The sequence below is a fragment of the Phyllopteryx taeniolatus genome, chromosome 11 (genome assembly GCF_024500385.1).
Source record: "Phyllopteryx taeniolatus isolate TA_2022b chromosome 11, UOR_Ptae_1.2, whole genome shotgun sequence".
Taxonomy (NCBI): Eukaryota; Metazoa; Chordata; class Actinopteri; order Syngnathiformes; family Syngnathidae; genus Phyllopteryx; species Phyllopteryx taeniolatus.
This window is the reverse complement of record NC_084512.1, coordinates 14686996-14709346: the sequence shown is the minus strand read 5'-3', so window position 1 is coordinate 14709346 and position 22351 is coordinate 14686996. Positions and strand designations below refer to the sequence as shown.

The following is a 22351-nucleotide window of genomic DNA, read 5'->3' as shown; positions in this document are numbered from 1 at the left end:
AATACAACAAAATCAGCAGTGAACTTGCTAAACATTAGCGATTAGTGTAAAACTATAGCATTATACGTTGTACTTTGCAAAACTTACAAAGTAATTGTGTAATTTAGCTATGCAAACCTTTTCAGTTTGAAATATCCATCTCTCCAAATCTGTGTCTCGTAGTTTATCCAAGCAGTACTGCCATACGCATTTCTACTACAGATCAGGTATAGCTGCAGATAACTTGCAACCAGGCAACGGGGCTTCTATAATGATTGACATGTGAGATCGTCCAATGATTGATTGAAAAGTGATGGAAAAGTCAACCAATCACGGTGCAATCAGACCATACAGGAGAGAATGACTTACAGTATCTGTTCCTGTATAAGCAAAATAGAGAATGTGCTTTTCAGAAGGTAATACGCCCATCAGGTAGTTTCTCCAGTGTATGCTCCTCAGCAGCAGGGACTTGACAGCCTTTTCAAACTGTGTGACCACAATTAAGTTTCGAGAGAAAGGTGGAAAAATAGAGCATACATAAAAAGCAAACAATAAACATGAGAGCAATTTCTAGCTGCCTCATGAATATGTGTGCCGTCCATCCATCCATCCATTTTCTGAGCCGCTTCTCCTCACTAGGGTCGCGGGCGTGCTGGAGCCTATCCAAGCTGTCATCGGGCAGGAGGCGGGGTACACCCTGAACTGGTTGCCAGCCAATCGCAGGGCACATAGAAAAAAACAACCATTCGCACTCACATTCACACCTACGGGCAATTTAGAATCTCCAATTAATGCATGTTTTTGGGATGTGGGAGGAAACCGGAGTGCCCGGAGAAAACCCACGCAGGCACGGGGAGAACATGCAAACTCCACACAGGCGGGGCCGGGGATTGAACCCGGGTCCTCAGAACTGTGAGGCTGACGCTCTAACCAGTCGGTCACTCAATCAATTAAAATGCAGCAACCACTCTTTCCCTATTCCCTTTCCCATCTTCAGGAGGAAATATTAATTGCTGCTGCTGCCTTTAAAATGAAGCCATTTGATCCTATTTCAAGAGAATATTAATGTGCTACAGAAAACAAATAAGGTAAATTAAGTCCTCACATGCTCTCCTGCGGCACAGATTTGTTCTTGCTGACATGTGCTGGACATGCAATCAACGGTGAATGCAAAGGTACAGTAGAGTCCAGCAAAGCTTTCAGGACAATGACAGATCAGACCTTTGGGAGTCTCCTCACATATGCCTCCATTTCTGCATGGATTTGGACTGCAGGTGGATTTTCTCTCACAAGGTGGGTCTGCAAAACAGAAAATATGACCTTTATGCAATAACGTTTATCAGACTGAAGAATGGATTTCTTTGTGATGTCATAAGAATTCATTAAGAAATTGTTGGAAAAGTTTTATTTTATTTATTTTTTGTCATCATGATGGTAATAGGGCTTTGACTTGAATAGCACTTTTCTACCTTCAAGGTAGTCAAAGTTCCTCATTCCTCATTCTCCTACTGAAGCATTAGGAGAAACTTGGGTTTCAGTATCTTGCTCAAGAATACTTCACCACCGTCATGGAAGACTGATGACCACACTACTGCCTGAACCAAGCCTCCCTACACATCATTACAGTATCAAAAGAGGAAATGATCACAATAGCGATTTTGTCCCACCCCTAACATTTGCATGGTATCTGGCAGGTGATGATAAGGTGTTAAAGTAACAATATTTGTCTTAATTCATTGCTTTGGCATTTGGCCCCAGTGAAAACACATTTGAAATTTTTTTTCATCCAAAATAAAATAAAAAGGAAACCTCCTTAGGTTAAAATAATACAAAATATATATATATGTTATTATTATTATTATTATTAAAATATTCTAGTGCTGTCTTTGTATTTGTTTGTTTATCCATATTTAGTAAGCTACTTTGTGGTTCATGGACAATAATTCATTTATTCATCTTCGGTATCGTTTATCCTCACTAGGGTCGTGGGCGTGCTGGAGCCTATCCCAGCTAACTTCGGGCAAGAGGCTGGGTACACTCTGAACTGGTCGCCAGCCAATTGCAGGACACAGAGACAAACAACCATTCGTACTCACATTTAAACCTACGGGCAATTTCGAGTCCTCAACCAGAGTACCAGGAGAAAACCAGTCGTCCACCATGCCGCCCCGGAAAATAATGTAAGAAAAAAAAACTTTTCATCAAGATTTGCACCAAAATGGTAAAAGAAAACCATGAAAAATCACGTTTGACTAATTCTGCTGAAAAACTTACACGGAGATAGATTAAGATTAACTATCTATCACTCGTTAACACATTAATGAAAATAACAGATGCCTCCCCGACCAATAGTTAAGAGATACATGGGTAGCAAGCTAATGGTTAAATTAGCACCAACTCAGAATCCCAAATTACCCAGTTCTTGGCACGACATAAATGATAAAGGAGAAATCAATATTTCATTGACTCACAAAACTACTTATCAGCTATTTGCACTATTTTTGTATGGAATCCCTTTTCACATCTAAAGCAAAATGCAATGCATTTCTCTGGATGCAGTATTTGTGTTGTACGACAAATGAGGAATTGTTGATCTGTGACTGTCATGCGGTGAAGTCAGATGAACAAATGAGCATTTGGGTCAGCATCAACATGAGACGTACTGGCTTGTCTGTTGGGTGAAGTCACTGCATCGCTAAACACCAACAAGCAGCTTTCTTCTTCTTCCTCAAGCTTTATATTTTTAATTTGAAGACACTGTGATGTTTTATTTTCCATTCTAAATGATTTATTAGGTGAATTCAAAACATATGTGGTCTATTCATGTTTGTATGTCAGGCTCCCCCACTATATTATGTACACATAGGTTAACATATAAACGACAATATCTTTCCTTTAAGCAATATGGAATAAGGCTACGTTTATGCTGCAGGGCATGATGCCCATTTCAGATTTTTTTGTTAAATCCAATCTTTTTATGTTGTCATGCAAAAACAAATGCGACTTCTACCGTGGAAGGAATGAGTCCTTGACATCAGACGCATGTGCACAAAACAGGATGTCCCATTGCGCATGCACACAAACACAAGGCGCCGTTTTTACTGAAGTAAATGTAGACCCTCGCGTAGGTCTCATCACAACACATTTGTGGCAATTTAAAGTACAACCCCAATTCCAATGAAGTTGGTACGTTGTGATAAACATAAATAAAAACTGAATACAATGATTTGCAAATCATGTTCAACCTATATTTAATTGACTACACCACAAGGACAATATATTTAATGTTCAAACTGATAAACTATTGTTTTTAGTAAATAATCATTAACTAAGAATTTTATGGCTGCAACACGTTCCAAAAAAGCTGGGACAGGGTCATGTTTACCACTGTGTTACCTTTTCTTTTAACAACATTCAATAAACGTTTGGGAACTGAGGACACTAATTGTTGAAGCTTTGTAGGTGGAATTCTTTCCCATTCTTGCTTGATGTAGAGCTTCAGCTGTTCAACAGTCCGGGGTCTCCGTTGTCGTATTTTACGCTTCATAATGCGCCACCCATTTTCAAAAGGAGAGAGGTCTAGACTGCAGGCAGGCCAGTCTAGTGCCCGCACGCTTTTACTACGAAGCCACGCTGTTGTAACACGTGCAGAATGTGGTTTGGCATTGTCTTGCTGAAATAAGCAGGGGCGTACATGAAAAAGACGTTGCTTGGATGGCAGCATATGTTTCTCCAAAACCTGTGTGTACCTTTCAGCAATAATGGTGCCTTCACAGATGTGTAAGTTACCCATGCCATTGGCACTAACACGGCCCCATACCATCACAGATGCTGGCTTTTGAACTTTGCGTCCATAACAGTCCAGATGGTTATTTTCCTCTTTGGCCCGGAGGACACGACGTCCACAATTTCAAAAACCAATTTGAAATGTGAACTCGTCGGACCACAGAACACTTTTCCACTTTGCATCAGTCCATCTTAGATGAGCTCGGCCCAAGAAGCCGGCGGCGTTTCTGGGTGTTGTTGATAAATGGCTATTGCTTTGCATAGAAGAGTTTCAAGTTGCACTTACAGATGTAGCGCCGAACTGTATTTACTTACATTGCTTTTCTGAAGTGTTCCTGAGCCCATGTAGTGATATCCTTTACACCTTGATGTCGGTTTTTGATGCAGTGCCGCCTGAGGGATCGAAGGTCACGGGCATTCAATGTTGGTTTTCGGCCTTGCCGCTTACATGCAGTGATTTCTCCAGATTCTCTGAATCTTTTGATGATATTATGGACCGTAGGTGATGAAATCCCTAAATTCCTTGCAATTGTACATTGAGGAACACTGTCCTTAAACTGTTCAACTATTTTCTCACGCACTTGTTCACGAAGATGTGACCCTCGCCCCATCTTTGCTTTTGAATGACTGAGCAATTCAGGGAGCTTCCCTTTTATACCCAATCATGGCGCCCACCTGTTCCCAATTAGCCTGTTCACCTGTGGGATGTTCCAAACAGGTGTTTGATGAGCATTCCTCAACTTTTTCAGTCTTTTTTTCCATCTGTCCCAGCTTTTTTGGAACATGTTGCAGCCATAAAATTCTAAGTTAATGATTATTTGCTAAAAACAATAAAGTTTATCAGTTGGCACATTAAATATCTTGTCTTTGTAGTGTATTCAATTAAATATAGGTTGAACATGATTTGCAAATCATTGTATTCTGTTTTTATTTATGTTTAACACAACTTCCCAACTCCATTGGAATTGGGCTTGTATCTTTCGCAACCCAAGGGAACATTTTCTTATATTTATCAGTTAAGCATTTTCTTTTTGCCACTGCCTGTTTTCTGCTCATTCGTCTGCCTTTGCTGATGTTGCGTGTCTGTTTTGTGGAAAAATAGTGACGGTTTTCGCCTTTTGATGACATATAGTTTGGATGAACCCAACATGAGCGTCCATATTGCACGGGCATCGAATACATGTACGATTTATATGCACAATATGATGAAGGGCGGATATGAAAAATTTAAATTGTGCTGTTCACATTGACATGAAAAAACGTCACATTGGGCAAAATAATTGGAATTGACCTATAGTGTGAGTAAGTTATATTTTAGAGCATATGATAACATGTTAAGTTAGTGCCAAAATTGACGGTTGTCAGTCACCCAGGGTTGCGCAATTTCTGAGCGGCGCACAGGGCGTATAGTTTAGGGACACTAAATGCAATGCACTACCGGCAATCCAAACAACAGCCCTGCGAGGTTATTCTGACATCCTGCAAAGAAATTCAAGCAAATTCTCCCAAAACTCACATTGTACATATTGTATTTAGCCGGAAACATGCCAGGGAGAGCGCATGTTGGCCAATTTTGACTGAATGTGTCAAAATTACTTGTTTCTGACTGACCACTTTCTTTCATGGTAACATAAAAAGAACCGTGCTTTCATTAACAAAATAATTTTCAAGCATGAAAATTCACCATCTCAAAGAAATTAAAGCAGAAACTCTCCAAAAAGTCATAAATTCAATGGATGTAACAATTGCGAAGCTGCTATTATATCAGGGGTCCTATGACAAACTGTAACTCGACTTATGATGTTTTTGATGGAAATAGCGTTTGATTACAGAAAAATATGACCTCCAAATGCAGCAAATTCAATAAATTAATTTTCAGTTCCTTGACACCTGTGAAATGTCTTAAGACTCGGTTGTGCGTAACAGTTTGGAGAAGTACATTTTAAGGTTTTTTACTTTAAAAAATATATTATCATCATTGGGAGGTTTGTTCAAAAACATTTGAACTATATTCTGATGGTTGATAACTTGAAAATAATGCCAACTGTCATTTGTATCAACTATTTAGGAAAAGCAGAGAAAAAAATTATTTGCATAATAATATGGATCATAGTGTATTAGAATGTTACAACTGTGCAAAACTACAACATTTTCACCTGTTTCTATTTCATCACAACATGCACAATGACATGCATAGGATACAATTAGGTGAAATTAATTCACTGAAGTTTCAAGATAAGTCAAATTTGATTTTGATGTCTCTGCGGGGCCTTTGCATGTTTCTGTTTCTCTTGAGGTGTCTACATATTTATATATGCATAGTCTTTTCCGATGCATACTTTATTGAATCCCGCTGCTGATACAAGTACCCCTGTCCCAGAGGCACCACATGGCCTCTTCTATGGCTATCTTCTTCAGGGCTTGCTTGGGCTACATTTTGCATTCCATAAACTCCGTTTTGCTTTAGATATTTTACAAAAGGTTGCTTCTTTAACAAATAACTTGACACATTTTATATAAAAGTTTCTTATGGGTGACATTTTTTGTTTGTTTGTTTGTGTTTTATTTGAGAAGGGGCACCAACTGAAATGCATGAACATTTCAAATTCCAACTCACTGAAGTGACCAAATATGTTTTCTTCCCGTTTAAAGGGCTATATACCCTGATTAATGCAATGATTAACTGTGGGAATTCAATACAAAGGGCAACAATGTATCTGTATCTACTGTAATTAAATTTGCTTAACAAGGGCCATGACTGCATCCCTTTTTCTGATTCTATTTTGCTGACAACAAAATTTGACAGATAAAAACAATTAACACCCGATAGCAACTGAAAATGGACGAATAATGATGGTAGTTAATACTTTGTAACAGATACCCCAGACGTAAAGTGGAGGACAGTCAAAACAAAATGAAATCTCATTTGAAACATCCTATGAGCTTGGCTCATTATTCTGTGCGCATAGACTTTGGCCTACGAGGGCAGCAGGCAATGGAGCAGGCACCAGCTTCTTGCTTGATTAATAAGGAAACTGCAGCAGAGAGAAGGAGGAGAGAAAAGCTCTAAAGAACTCCCAAGAAGCTGATGGGACAGCAGGGAAGCATGACTATGGAAAAGCGCCCTGAGGAGCTGACACACTAGAGACAGCAGCAATTAAGGCAAAAGAAACAATGAAAAAGTCTCACTGAAGCAGAGTTTATTAAAATAAAAACATACACAGCTAGGCTTATAAAGGTTGTCTCATGTTTAGTTGATATGCCAATATTTAAGGAGCAGTCACAATTTTTATAAGCACTGATTTGTTTGTAGGTTTATGCATGCGATAAAATGTAGGCCATTTACTTGGCAAGCAGCAGTTCAAGAGGGACCCCGCAACAAATCACTAAGGGAGAACTATACAATTTTTTTCTACAGCCTAAGAATGAAAAATGGAAAAATTTAAAATCAAAACACATATACCCTACATTATATGTTATGACAAGTTATTTTTGGTCTATAATTTTCAAAAGAATGTTTTGTTCATGTTTCAATAAGATTGCCCTGAGATTGCACCTAAGAAGCATGGAAACACAGCAACACCATTCCTTCAGATTTTCAAATGATTGTTTTCAATTTAAAATGAAATATTTTCTTCTTTTCACAGAGTAAGAGGTTCCGGCTTTGAATTTTCTTGACAGAGGGCTTTCTGAGTGGTTTTTGTGTTGCGTTTTGTTGTTGTTGTTTTTTTTGTGGGGTGGGGGGACCAATTCGTAGATCTAACACGTGTTGTGAATTTTGCCATTCACCTTCTTGTTCGACAGCAAGTTGCGCAAAATGTACTGAAACATTGAACAGATGGACGCGTGCATTCAAAGGTTTGGATAAGGTCAAATTAAGTTCACTTGTAAAGGTCAGTGCATTTTAGGTTCAACCTGAAATTTCACCAAAAAACCGAACCTGGCTGACTTTTCGTGAGTAGGATACTGTAGGTATAGTTCAGGGTAGGTTAATTGGAGACTCTAAATTGTCCAAGTGTGAATGGTTGTTTGGTGCAATTGACAGGCAACCAGTCCAGGATCTACCCCACCTCTTGCCCACGGCCCTTACGAGGACAACTGGTATAGAAAATACAGTAGATGGGTATCAAAATAAGACAACACTTCCGACACTGTCCACAGTAAACCTGAAACCTAATCCTAAAACTAATGAAGTGAGAGTAAGGCTCTGTCTCTACATAGAGAGAAACAATGGAGTAATGCAATAAAATGAATATGCCAGTGAAGTTTAACATGACTAAGGAAGGAAATTACGCAAACAAAAAAAATGAGCAGTCAAATTGGACATAGTACTTTATGAAGACAATAAAGCACATTTATAATTGACGCTATCGGGTCTGTGTTAATTTAGCAGTATTTTCATTATTGCAGTTGTAATTGCATTGCACAGAAGTATTTCCAATATTTTGCTTGCCTTATTAGCAACATGAGAGGAGCAAACTATGGAAAGAAGAAAACACAACTAAAACCCCAATTACAAACATGGTTATAATAGCTACCTCTGTGACAGTGTCAATTAGAATTGATTGTTTGTAATGGCTGAATTTATACTCACTAGAATATGTACCTAATGTGCTGTGTAAATGTCTGCCCCCAGTTTCAATTACAGACCAAGAAAAATAATAAATAAATAGCTTTAATTCCCTGCTGAAAATATTAGGGACATGTGTCCCTCAGAGTTTATGCCCATTCATTAACTATTATGAAAAAGACCAGCTGAAAAACACTAAAATTCTAATCACAAAAGTCAGCAACTTGTAAAGATTTTTAAAGGGGCATTAATACTGTATAGCTATGATAGATAAGTTTATCAAAGGGGAGTTCAATCATAACAATTTATACATGAGGCTGCCAAATAACATTTGAAAACTCACAGCAGTATCAAACTTGTGATTTAATGCCATCAGCAGGCACAATGCAATATAAATGAAATTTTAATTAGTAGTTGTAAACTTGTGTTTTATAAACTACGACATGCTGTTAGCCAGCAGCTATTTGTGGCTTTTGAAAACCGTATATCAGTAGTCATAACACCGGCTTCTGAAGTGTTAGATTTAAAGTGGCTGCTGCAACGATTATGATGACAAATGTAAAGTAAGTTCAAGTTTAAAGCCATAAGGAAATGCTGATCTTTGATAGGAAAAGTTTTCAGCTTTGACCTTTTCCGAAGAGAGAGGCTTTCGAGGTGAATGACATGGTGGAACATTTGCTAAACTGCCTACCTGTGAATCCGGCACCGCAGATGCATGTGAAGGAGCTGGATGACATTTGAACGCACGTCCCATTTGTACACATTCTGTCGCAGTTTTCTTTCCCAATTATTTCAGAGCAGGTTGTTCCTAAAATGAAGAGAAAAAAAAAGTTGATAAGTGAACAGAAACCCAACAGAGCGATAAGAACAGATTCCTGTGGATTATGCAGATAAATTGACTGCTATGTATTTAGATTTATTTTTGTTTAAATACTTTAGATTATACAAAAGCAATGAGTATACACTGGCAGCAAAGCGATGAATAAATAGGTCATTTTAAATGCAAGTTGCTTATTATTAGTTTTGTTTGCTTTACCTTTGACAGCCAATTTGATAAGAGCTCAATACTGATGAAACTGATGTGATGTGTACCATAAGTAAAGCAGTGGAGGAAGGCTTGCATTAAATCTTCCATCCATCCATCCATTATCTGAGCCGCTTCTCCTCACTAGGGTCGCGGGCGTGCTGGAGCCTATCCCAGCTGTCATCGGGCAGGAGGCGGGGTACACCCTGAACTGGTTGCCAGCCAATCACAGGCATTAAATCTTAAATTAGTAATTCTCACCGTAACCTTTTTTTTTTAATTTTGATTTCGTTGACCCCTGAGGGCGGCACGGTGGGCGACTGATTAGCACATCTACCTCACAGTTCTGAGGACCAGGGGTTCAAATCCCAGCACCAACTGTATGGAATTTGCATGTTCTCCCTGTGCCTGCGTGGGTTTTCTCCAGGCACTCCGGTTTCTTCCCACATCCCAAAAACATGCAGGGTAGGTTAACTGAAGACTATAAATTGCCCGTAGGTGTGAATGTGATGGCGAATGGTTGTTTGTTTGTATGTGCCCTGCGATTGGCTGGCAACCAGTTCAGGGTGTATCCCGCCTCTCGCCCAAAGATAGCTGGGATAGGCTCCAGCACGCACCGCGACCCGTGTGAGGATAAGCGGAATGGAAGATGAATGAATGAATGAATGATCCCTGAGAGTAAATTCTCTTGCACTCTGAGGTGAGACGTCAGAGTGAGGGGGCTACATAACTTTGTAATGACCCGGAGTATTTAGAGGTTCAGGGTCTTGATCAAGGGCACCTCTACAGCTCATCTTTCTACTGCAATGGCTCTTCAACCTGTTACTCTTGGGTCCAAAAGTTCGTACACACTGTACTTCTACGCACCTAAATTATATATATATATATATATATATATATATATATATATATACACATACATGTATATATATACACACACACATATCCATTTGGTTATTACATTTCGGAGAGATATTTTCTCGAGTTATATACGCTATGACAGCATTTTGATATCGGTTAATGTTGGTAGCTTGTTGGTATCTTTCCAGTTTAACAATATTGTTTTTTTTAGTAATTGCTAAAATTACAAGTAACGGTTGAGCAACCTTTTAAATCACCCAATAGACAAAGATTAAGAGAAATTGAAATACTACCATTGAAAACTGAGGAGACAATGCCAAAGAGCGTGAAAGTAAGTGTCTGGTGTTTGCTTTACATTTGACAGCTGATTTGATAAGAGCTCAATGATGTCGAAACTGATGTGTAACAATGTACTGTAAATCACTGGAGGAAGACTTGCATTACATTTTAAGTTAGAAATTCTCACACTAACTTTCTAGTGCATCATTTAGTAATTTTTTATTATATTTTATTGATCCCTGAGGGTAAATTCTCTTGCACTCTGAGGAGAGATGTCAGAGTGAGGGGGCTGCGCAACTGTGTCATGACCCTGAGTAGTTGGAGGTTTAGGGTCTTGCTCAAGGGCACTTCTGCAGCTCATGTTTCTACTGCTATGGATCTTTAACCTGTTACTCTCGGCTCAGAAAGTTCACACACTGAGCTACTACCACCCCTAAATATTCTAAATAATAAGTTATGCAACAAGTCAAGCAAGACTTACCCAAACATATTCATCTGTAGATGTATTGTCTATTTATAAATGTCATATGATATACACCTGCTGTAACAGTAGCTACATAACAAACCGTGGGAGTTTGTCAATGTTGTGTCACTCTACCTACATAAGTGTGTATAAGTGTGCCAATGAGCAGTTAATATGCCAAATAATGATTTTGACTGGGCAGCAATACTCAATTAACCATCTATTTTAATTGTATTGTTTGGATTGCATTTTGTTTAAAAAAATTTACAGTCTTTTTTTGCAAAGCAGTATTAGAGCAACCGAGAAAATAAAATATACTGTAGCTGAATAAATACCACAATAAAGTTGTACTTTTAATAAATGTCTAAATGTCCACATAAACACAACAAACAATATTAAGCAGTTGTTTTCTCTGTAATGACCTGCATTATATTAATATAATTGAGTTGAAGTGCATGCAGTTGTTTCTCAGAAACATACACAAAAATTATTACATAAATGTTGTACCAGTAAACTGTTCATACTGATGATGGTGTTGATGTGACAAAACAGTCAATATTTCATTGTTTGTCAAACTTATACTAATGTCTAACACTAACAAGAGTTATACGTGTACTTTACATATGTATATTTTTATGCTTGTAATATTACAACTTTATTCTTGTAAATGTATTAGCTACTTTTTTCTTGTGATATGACTACCAATATTATTTTATTTTTAGGATTATTGGCTTTAATACAACTTCTCTTACTCTACTGTAATTCTAGCAAATCGGGGGACCAGGAGCTACTCTTTAATTAGACATTTTCACTTTTTTCCTCACACAGCAACGCTATGTTTCAGCCAAGACCCGCCATTTTTGTTGGCAGCCAGTTGTTGTTGTTTTCAGACTCTTCATCCAATTTGGTGAGCTAATCCTCAAAAGCCAAGAGCTGTTTGATTGTCACATTCAGTCCAATGTTGTTCCACAAATTTGGTAGCTTACAAAAGAAAACAAATCAATAGGGTGACTTGTTGTGATCAAAAAGTATAAATTAGACAAAAGCTGGCAGAAATAAACAGGCGTGAAATTTTCAGTACCTACTGTCTATTTTTTTTCATTAAAGCTGTCAGTAAGTTGAGTCTTTTTTGAGTCAGTATGCTAAAAGTGATGTGCGGGTTCAGTTTTTACCATCAAAATGTGGAGGACACAGACATTTAAACGTTCTGTGTTTCAGTTCTGCAGAGCCGTTGCTCAAGCACACTCCTTTGTTTTTACAAGGACTATCCAAACAAGCATCAAATTCTTCGCAAAACCTCCCAGAGTAGCGGTGGTGACATCGGCATGAGTACGGCTCTTCCCAGTTGTCTGTTTCACAAATACCCTTCCCAGAACAAAGTGGAACCAGAGGGGAGGCCTGGCAAAGTTGCGTCTTGACCAGCACATTGAGCCTTAAACCGTGCTTACACAGCTGAGTGTCTTCGTTGTGCAGAGCAATGAAGTAGTGGTGACCTGGCTCAAGCCACTTGCTATCTACTTCTTCGCTTCCAGTGATGTGCTGAGGGAAAACAAACTGGTCTCTTTTCAGCCCATTTGCAGAACAACTCTCAAAAGCGTCCTGCGACACGTTAATAAGTCTGACACCATATGACGTCAGCGTCTCATCGGCGACCAGCGACAGTTTGTCGCCATGCTGCAGCTGAAGTGGGCAAATCTGTGGGAAGTTCATAGGCACACTCGGGTCATCTCCACCATGAAAACCCCAACAGTCTTCAAAAGTGCCACAGATATTCTCCATGAGTGTCCAGTTCACTTGGATGATGCTCTGGTACAGGTGCCATTCAAGTGCGACAGGTTTGTTGCAAACAGTTAGACAAAAGCTCATGTGCAGCATGCAGCTCGAAAAGATGGACATCAAGGAAAAGAGTGATGTCTTCATGTTTTCGTCTTTTGTCCAATTCCAGGAAAGAAGTGGTGCCAAGGAATACCTAAGGGACATTGACACAACTTTAAGTTAATCATTTGTAGATGACACCTCCTACAATATTCTCAAAGCTTCAGTAAATATCCATCCAAATATCTACACTCTCATTCACACATGGGTAGTTGAAAATATTCAAATAAACTTACATCCATGGTTTTGGAATGTGGTACTCAGAAAGTCTTGACTGAGAAGCAGACATGTCAGTAACCATGCCTCCCCCCCGGGTAAGTTTGTTTTTTGCCTGAATATTATTTCCTTCACAGGATGCCCAGGCTCACAACTAAAGATAATCAGTCATCCAGGAGAGACTCAAAGTACAGTGTTTGCGCCTTTATTTGAAGAACAGCCAGTGGAGGTGACTCAGAAATCAATTTTGGTGCCTCCTGGACACCATCCAGGCAACTGCAACTGGGAGGAGACATTTGGCAAGACCTAGGATATGCTAGAAGAAGTGTCTCACAGCTGGCCAAAGACAGGAAAGTCTTGGCATATAAACATATATGTTGTTCAAACATGGAAAAGTGGAAGAAAAAGCAGTCTCGGTTTGTTTTCAATTGCAGTAACTAAATCTTTTTTTGCTGTCACACAAGGGTGTAACTAAAGGCATCCCTAAAAAAAAAAAATAATGACGGTCATCTTTAACCAGTAATCTTATGAACGATGCATAAAAGTCAATCTGCAATTCCATTCTCTAAAATTGGCACAAATATGGGTGTTTGTTCACAGACTTTCCAATCAATGTTATAGCTAATTGGCCAAAATAGACATCAGTCATTACAGCACAATGTGATGTCACTCAGTCTGTGTGAACATTACATTACATTACATGCGCGACAAATACATGGTCAATATGGCCAAATGTTGAAAAGGATAGTAAATATATATATTTTATAACTATTGTTTGGTTTTCTGGAAGTTGTACATGGCAAACCATATCAGGAAAGAAAGCCCTTCGTCTTTTTTTTCTTAGCAACTTACTTTTTATTTTGCCCTATAAAGCTACATAAACCATGTAGTGTTTGATTTTGTTGAAAAGTAAAAAAGTAAGTTCAATGAAAGGTAGGCCCATTAAAACTAACTAAAATCTCATACTTCAAAATAATTTCCTAATTCATCTCCAGATCAAAAGCCAGTGAAACTATTAATTAGAGGTCAAATCAAACAGGGCTGCTTTAAATCTGGATTAAACCAACACGACAATACAGAAATGACAGCAAACATAATTTTCTGAGGATTCACAGGCTTGTTTCTTCAGCTTTTCATTTTTCATGCAGAGTTGTTATTATGTGTGTATGTGTGTGTGTGTGTGTGTGTGTGTGTGTGTGTGTGTGTGCGTGCGTGCGTGCGTGCGTGCGTGTGTGTGTGTGTGTGTAGGCACTGCAGTGCTGCTGACCACAAAGTGTGTCCCGGCAGCCTCAGCCCATCTTAAGTTTCTGCAGACAGTGACAATGCCAGATAAAATATTCTCTCTGCCCCACTGGTGCCTGAACCTCAGTCTCTGGCAGGGAGATGAGTTAAAGCAGACTACACGGTTTTTTACCCCTCAGGCCATTTTAATTTGTGCTCAAGATAAAACAAAAACTGTCAATGCCTCCTAAAAAAATTAATTAAAAAAATAAATACATTTTTAAAAAAAACTGAAAATGCAACACAAAGACAAAGGTGAAGTGATGAATGAAATAGTGAGTATTGCCATGAAGGCTATGGAACTAGCCTGCTAGTAGACTGCTTTTCATCAAATGAATTGACTGATTTTCATTAAAATAGAAGAAAAGATAATATCACAAGGCTTAGGTAATATGCCGACGTTACAAAACAGAAAATGGTAAAAAGTCAAGTAAGAAAAATAAGGTGGGAGCCACTTACATTTCAGCTCTGTGCACAGCAGGAAATTTGCAATTTCCAAGTGTTGTTTTGCCCCACTTTTTCAGCAGTGCACTCCACAATGAGTGGGTTTGCGAAAAGGCACGTTTGATTACAGCGTTTCTCCAGACTAGGAGTTTGCTGTATATTGTAGTGTGCTTGATTAAACACATTTCACACAAAGCACAACCTGTGCCAACGGTTAATTTTTGCCTCTAGTTTGGAAAGGATTTTGCTTGTTAAATACACACACACACACACACACACACACACACACACGCACACAAGCACACACACATGCTTGTAATATTACAACTTTATTCTTAAATTCAATAATCCTAAAAGTAAAATAATATCGTGTGTGGGTGTGTGTGTATGTGTGTGTGTGTGTAACACATTGCACGTTACATTTTTACATCCTTATAATCCATTTAAGTTATAAAGGTTACATATAGCATAAGTTAAATTTTAACAATATTTGACATTGCAGAGTAAATTCAAGGGCCCCTTATGGTGGCCTGGAAGTGCAAAACAATAACAAATTGTGAAACACTTTTACATTTCAGAAAACAACTTAACAAAAGCCAAAATACTTTATAAAAGACGCAACAAATTACAATTGAGAAAACCCGGAGAGGGAACGTCCCATTTTATAGACTTTCTTAGAAATCCGACGCTCTTTCTCAGCAAGGCCCGCCCCACTTCAACATGATTGGCTCCTGCATTGCGGAGAGGGTAGGCTACACAGATGTAACGAGATGTCCATCACAAATATATTAAAAAAAATAACAAAGAAGTTTATTATGATTAGGTTTGGGAGTAGGGTTGGGGTTAAGGCAGTTTAGGATGAGTTAAGGTTAGGATTACGGTGGTTAAGGCTGGCGCACACCGAGCACCGCCGGCGAACGTGACTGAAATATGGTGCAGTGTGCGTGGTTTGGCAACTGTTTCCTTGAGCAGTCGATCAGTCGGCAACTGGTTTTGACGCGATTCAAAATTATAATCTCCGTTGCACGGTGTCTTAATGTCACAGTTTACATTCAATCAAAATGCACAGAACTTTCTCCTACGGTGAAAATACATTTCTGGGTTTGCGAGCCATGCTGCCGCGTTGCCTCGGCTCAAGCCATATAAATTGTATGTGAAGCACCAAATGTTGTTTTAAATCAATACTAAACTATATTCAGAATGTATAATGTGCTTGTGCATGAAAAAGCGAAGTTTGTGACCAGAATGTACGTTCAAGTGACTGGAGCCGGCAGCTTTCTTTCAAATATCCACACTTTACACACACTCCCTTTAATTCTCACCAGCATCCTCTGTCTTGAACAGCCTGATTCTTCCTTAACTCTTAATCTATCTTTATATGGTTTAAGAAATGTTCAATAATAGAGTGCATAATATAGCATATTTTATATCCACTGCAAAATCTACTGCACATATCCACAAGATGGGCGTGGCAGCAATCTAGCTACTCCCCCCCCCCCAAAAAAAAGAGAGAGCGAGACAGCTAGGACACGAAGAAGACACTTTTATATCCCCATGCATGGGGACATCAAACAGACACCATCGACAAGCAGCATGAGTAATAGATCAATGCCAGAGGAGACACCGTGACCAGTTCAAAAATTCTGTTTTATTTATTTATTTTGCCAATATCTACCAAAAGAAGTAAAAAAATAACAATAATAATAAAAAAAAGCCACGCGAAGCCTGGTTTATTCAATGTTCTGTAATTCATTCATTCCAAATACTGACTTTGATATTATTTACTTGTAAATTAAAGATGAATTCAATTTGGGCTCGAAACCACAATTATCAACCTTAATTGTGACATTTATTTTTCTTTAATGATGCACACTGTCAATTCATGGAATCACAGAAATCCATACTGTTGTACAGTACCTAAATAAAGAGACCAAAGGTCTATACAGTAATGTTTTTAAGGTATTGGTATTGATCGAAATTAAACTTTTCCACACAGAGGCATAGTTCTAGTAATAAGGGCCAGTGGGTCAAAAGCAGCGGCACGGTGGCCGACTGGTTAGAGCGTCAGCCTCACAGTTCTGAGGACCTGGGTTCAATCCCCGGACCCGCCTGTGTGGAGTTTGCATGTTCTCCCCGTGCCTGCGTGGGTTTCCTCCGGGCACTCCGGTTTCCTCCCACATCCCAAAAACATGCATGAATTGGAGACGCTAAATTGCCCGTAGGCATGACTGTGAGTGCGAATGGTTGTTTGTTCCTATGTGCCCTGCGATTGGCTGGCAACCAGTTCAGGGTGTACCCCGCCTCCTGCCCGATGACAGCTGGGATAGGCTCCAGCACGCCCGCGACCCTAGTGAGGAGAAGCGGCTCAGAAAATGGATGGATGGATGGAGGGTCAAAAGCAAAGTCAGGAACGTGAGGGTCAAGTAATTGTCTCCTTTCAGCTTGACGTTTTCATTATGACTCCAGCGTTTTAGGATGCCTAACACGAAGGTGCGCAGAGGGCAACAGATCAAGGGAGGCAGCATAAATCCTCATTTGAGCAACGACACCATGAGGAAGCCATATTATCACACCAAATTGGATAGCTGACATATCACATGTTGTCTTGTTGTCGTGCCATGTGACAGAATTTCACAATCAATTTATATTGCTATTTGCATGCTTTGTTTAAATCCCATGTGGAAAAAATGCATTTGATTTTGAATTTGTTAACCGTTTTTTCATCAAATATAAAAAACACTTTTAATTGCACCTACTTTAAAATGAGAGAAAAATGATTAGTCTGAAACACCAGATGGTATTTTACACAAATTAATCTGGCAAAGAGTTGATATCAACTGTTAGGAAAAGCATGGTAATTTTCATAAATAAATAACACAATAAATCAACACAATGGCGACAGAGTTCCATTCCTACAGCGGCCGGCGATGTAACTCAAATTGCTCAAAAGTCATGACTACAATAAATATTTGAATGCAGAAAACAATCAAATAAAGAACCATAAATACGGCCATAACCAAGCGTGCCTTCTGGTGCCACATGACGATGTATTCTTACAGTATGTCAACCTGTTTGTATCCTGAAAACTTCATAACCGAACAAGGGAGCTGGAACCTATCCCAGGTGACATCAGGAAAAAAGCAGCCTGCTCTGGACTGGTCACCAGTCAGTAACAAGGCACACATAGAGACAGACAGCCTTTCATGTTGATATTCACATCGTCATTGAGTGGGAAATGAACCCATGCTGCCTGGACAGAAGTCAGGCAAATAAGTAGCCAATATATCGTATATACTGAGGATATAATTTGTAATGTTTAAATTGCTTTAGTGCATCACAATGGGTGCTACTGTTGCTGTGTGATGTCAGACATCCCCGATTTCACAATTGGAAACTCTGACTTTGAGTGTCATTTCATTCAAATTTTTGACTTCCCTGTTCTCTTTACTACACTAAAGTAGTTTGACAACTAAATAGTTTAGGTAACATAACTTCAAACTGAAATAAAACCAGATATTTTTTTTCCATATCGAATAAATACAATGCCGATAGGATCGAAGCTGCCAACTGCCTGAGTGGTAACGAATGACTTGTGTATCAATGAGCACACACAGGTGTAAGCTGATACAAATTCACTAAATTGTAAAGGCATCCTTGTGCATGGTAATTTCTAATCATGCTTTCCTTGAATCACATCTTTTGAAAGGTGCAGGAACTAAATGTTAATGTCGATGTTTGTTGATCTGCTGTGTGCACACCATGTATCCCTCGTTCTTCTTGCCTGCTTGTGCAGCGGGCTTGACACAAACATAAAAATAGCCCTTCATGTTGCAAGCCTCCCTCTCAGCGCAAGTCTGCTGCTTTTCTGTCATAGTAAGTTCCCGAAAAGGCTTTCATTTTAAAACGTTGTTTTAGAAATCCCTTCCAAATCAGATAAGATGCTGAAATCATTAAATCTAGAAGGGAAATTTCATAAGGAGGCAGATAAACTTCATTACTGAATCAATTCGCCAACATGTGAGTCTGTTCTAAAAGTCCAGCCCTTTGTCAGCGTCAAAATTACACAATCATTAGGAAAACCTTTGGACTGTAAAGTAAAGTGCTCAAAATCATCTTGCACAGACCGACTCACTGCTTGTGTCTTTTTGATACACTGTAGGGTGTGGATATGGTCAATCATGTTCTTCTAAACAAATACGCCAGTCAAAATTATTTTGTGTGAAAGAATCATGAGAATGGACTAGATAAACATTGAACTTGATAATTCTCAAGAAATATCTATAATTCAAATTGATGCCACTGTATAGCCGTGGGAGAAGTTATTAACTAAGCATCACAAGGCTGCTGCCTGTGTCACACTGTCTCACTTGTGCTGCCTGTGAGGCTTTGTGGATCATCATATAACACTGATGAACATGTGGACTACTCAGTCAAGAAAATTAACCTTTGTATCCATTGAAATGCTTTATAGGCTTCCGTTGGTGACATTGGAAAAAAAGATTTTCAGCCATATTGGTAAAGCACAAACGAATAAGTAATATTCTAAGACCATGTGTACCTGAACGTATGCATAGTGAAACCTTCGTTTAACACAATCTGCATTAATAACCTTTTTTATTTTAGTTTAGTTTACTGTACCAGGATGTAGGATGAGAATCAGCACCTCCAAATCTGAGACCATGGTCCTCAGTCGGAAATGGGTGACGTGCCCTCTCCGGGTCGGGGATGAGATCCTGCACCAAGTGGATGAGTTCAAGTATCTTGGGGTCTTGGGTAAGGGAAGAATTGAACGGGAGATCGACATGCGGATCGGTGCAGCGTCTGCAGTGACGCAAACTTTGTATCGGTCCGTTGTGGTAAAGAAGGAGCTAAGCCGAAAGGCGAAGCTCTCAATTTACCGGTCGATCTACGTTCCTACCCTCACCAATGGTCATGAGCTGTGGGTCGTGACCGAAAGATCAAGATCCCGGATACAAGCGGCCGAAATGAGTTTCCTCCGCAGGGTGTCCGGACTCTCCCTTAGAGATAGGGTGAGAAGCTCGGTCATCTGGTGAGGATCTCAGAGTAGAGCCGCTGCTCCTCCACATCGAGAGGAGCCAGATGAGGTGGCTGGGGCATCTGATTCGGATGCCTCCCGGACGCCTCGCTGGTGAGGTGTTCCGGGCACTTCCCAACGGGGGGAGACCCCGGGGACGACCCAGGACACGCTGGAGAGACTACATCCTTCGCCTGGCCTGGGAACGCCTCGGGATCCCCCCGGAAGAGATGGATGAAGTGGCTGGGGAGAGGGAAGTCTGGGCGTCCCTGCTAAAGCTACTGCCCCCGCAACCTGACCTCGGATAAGCAGTAGAAAATGGATGGATGGATGGATACTGTAGCAGTGTGTAGCCTTCAATTAACCTAATATACATGTCTTTGGAGATGGACTGTAGTAAGAATCCTAAGTCCCAGGAGAAATACGCAAGCAGGGGGAGAACATGCAAACTTCACATAAAAAGTCCTCAAAGCCAGAACCTCTGACTGTGAGGCAGACGTGCGACCCACCAGTACCACCATGTCCCTCTCCCAAAGGGTTGGACAATTTCTAATGCAAAAAAATGACACTAAAGTTGCTGTCAATGTTTTCTACTGTTGAGTCACATTAAATGCGGGTGCACATTTGTCACAGGAAACACAGCATTACACAGTGAGTAAATAGTGCCATCGCTCTTCCAAACGCATCTATAAAAAAGGACATTTTGACAGTGGATCAGTTTGAAATATGCCAGAGAGTAATGGAACAAGTTACAACAAGCTTTGACAAAAATGATTGCAGGCGACACTATTCAACTTTAGTGAACCTTTGGTTTCACCCTTTGACAAAGATAAATATTTGGTACAAGTTTGAATATCAATTGAAAATTGTGACTGGTATAAAGGTGAGATCCAATAGTCCACAATTTGACCTCATGCAGCAAGACCATTACATGTCATTCAAAATCCGTCGGATTCTTGCCCTGACGAAGATTGGTTCAAAGTAACAACAATGAATAATAATTCTGAAGGTTTTGAGGAACATCAATTGATTATTGAGACAGGTAGAATGGTGTGAACCGCCAATCCGCAATGTGACCTGTCATTACGTAATGGCTATCGTTCAAAATTAGGGTAACTTCATCAATAGGGAGCAACGATGTGAAAATAATTAATAAAACTGGTCTAGTCATACTTAATAAACTTAAAAGACACTTCGGGCCATTGACTAAGTTAGACTAAGACCTCAAGCACCATAGCTCCACCCATAGCTTTGGCCTCACCACAGTGACTTTTTGTTGCAGAATATAAAATTTTTGTTTGATACAATGTTTTCAAAAGTCCCCTTGTCATGTTGTCTACTGTGATTCTGTGTATATTTGGCGCTCTGGGTAAATAACCATTACAATTTAGACATCGGTTAGTTTTCTCTGGGGTAAATACAATATATCATATTTTTTCCTTCAAACACCTACAACTTTTAGGGCCCAGCATCAAGAAAATAAGGCTAGTCTTTGACGCTGCATAGTCACATATCATCATGATTTAATTTTAGGTTGTACAGTCACAGACCAAAAAATGGATTTTTGACTTACTAACAGCTTTGGGCACATTATTGCCTTTACACCTTGTGTTCAGTGTGACTGCCAACTTTGTGTCACCTTTGGGTAGGAAAGGTTTAGAATTGTCACAGTTTTATGATACACAACTTTTATAACCCTCGAGTGGACATAAAGAAGTACATTTAGTGTATGAAGCTGTTATAGCATTAGAGTTTAAGTCAAACTCATATTGTATAATCAAGCATTATATATTGTAACACTATGTGTTTCAGCCATTCAACAGGTGAATAGTTGACTTGAAGTATCTGATGCACACTTGTGATACTGAACCACAGGTGGTTGGGTAAAAACAAATGAACGAATGCGTCACCATGCGTTTGCTAAAATACATCCGTCCATCCCTCAGCAAAACAGAACTAATTAGATTATAGTGCATATCCACACACCGCTAGCGGGCCTAGGAAATGTTATTTAGGAAAAACGTCAAATATATATATTCTGTCACATACAGTATTAGAACATTTTACTGTTAATTATCGTTTGTTATGTCTGACAGTTTGGGACCTATGCCACTTCTCTCATGCGCTAATCTGGAGTATGCTTCTCATCAAAAAAGTTGTTCTTTAAACAACAGATTAGCATTACACCCAGCCGTCATGTCTGTCTGGACCCTTTTTACAAAGTGTAGGCCTAGGATTTAGCATGGCAGGGTAATCTGACTAGTAGGGCCATCTGTTAGTGTATGCAGAGCAGCACAGCATTTGTGTCTGCTCGCTGTCAATTAGACAAAGGACACATGCTCACCATGAAGTTCAAAAGGATCCGAACTGCAGCATCATTTTGTGGAATTTCTTATTCAGAGTTGAGATGTGTGTCTCCCCGGGGAATTGGACAGCTGAGCCATTTAGGAGAGCGCCGGATGACACTGTTGCTAGGAGATGTGATCAGACGCTAAGGCGTGCCTACTTGTAGGAGAGAGGCCCTATGGGACACAACAG

General features: G+C 39.5%; 1 protein-coding gene across 4 annotated transcripts in view; it reads right to left on the bottom strand.

Moving 5' to 3' along the window:
- eys (eyes shut homolog) overlaps positions 1–22280 on the bottom strand; it is a 223109-nt gene extending 200829 nt beyond the window's left edge. For 3 of the 4 annotated variants that reach the window (XM_061790502.1, XM_061790504.1, XM_061790503.1), the window contains exons 1-4: positions 22158–22280; positions 12135–12931; positions 9027–9143; positions 1085–1278 (exon numbers count right to left, since the gene is read on the bottom strand). In XM_061790502.1, coding sequence (XP_061646486.1) covers positions 1085–1278; positions 9027–9143; positions 12135–12882 — 1059 coding nt within the window. In that variant the 5' untranslated portion in view covers positions 12883–12931; positions 22158–22280. The remainder of the gene's footprint in view (positions 1–1084; positions 1279–9026; positions 9144–12134; positions 12932–22157) is intronic. The other variant, XM_061790506.1, reaches the window with a different exon arrangement.
- Positions 22281–22351: the final 71 nt, after the last annotated feature.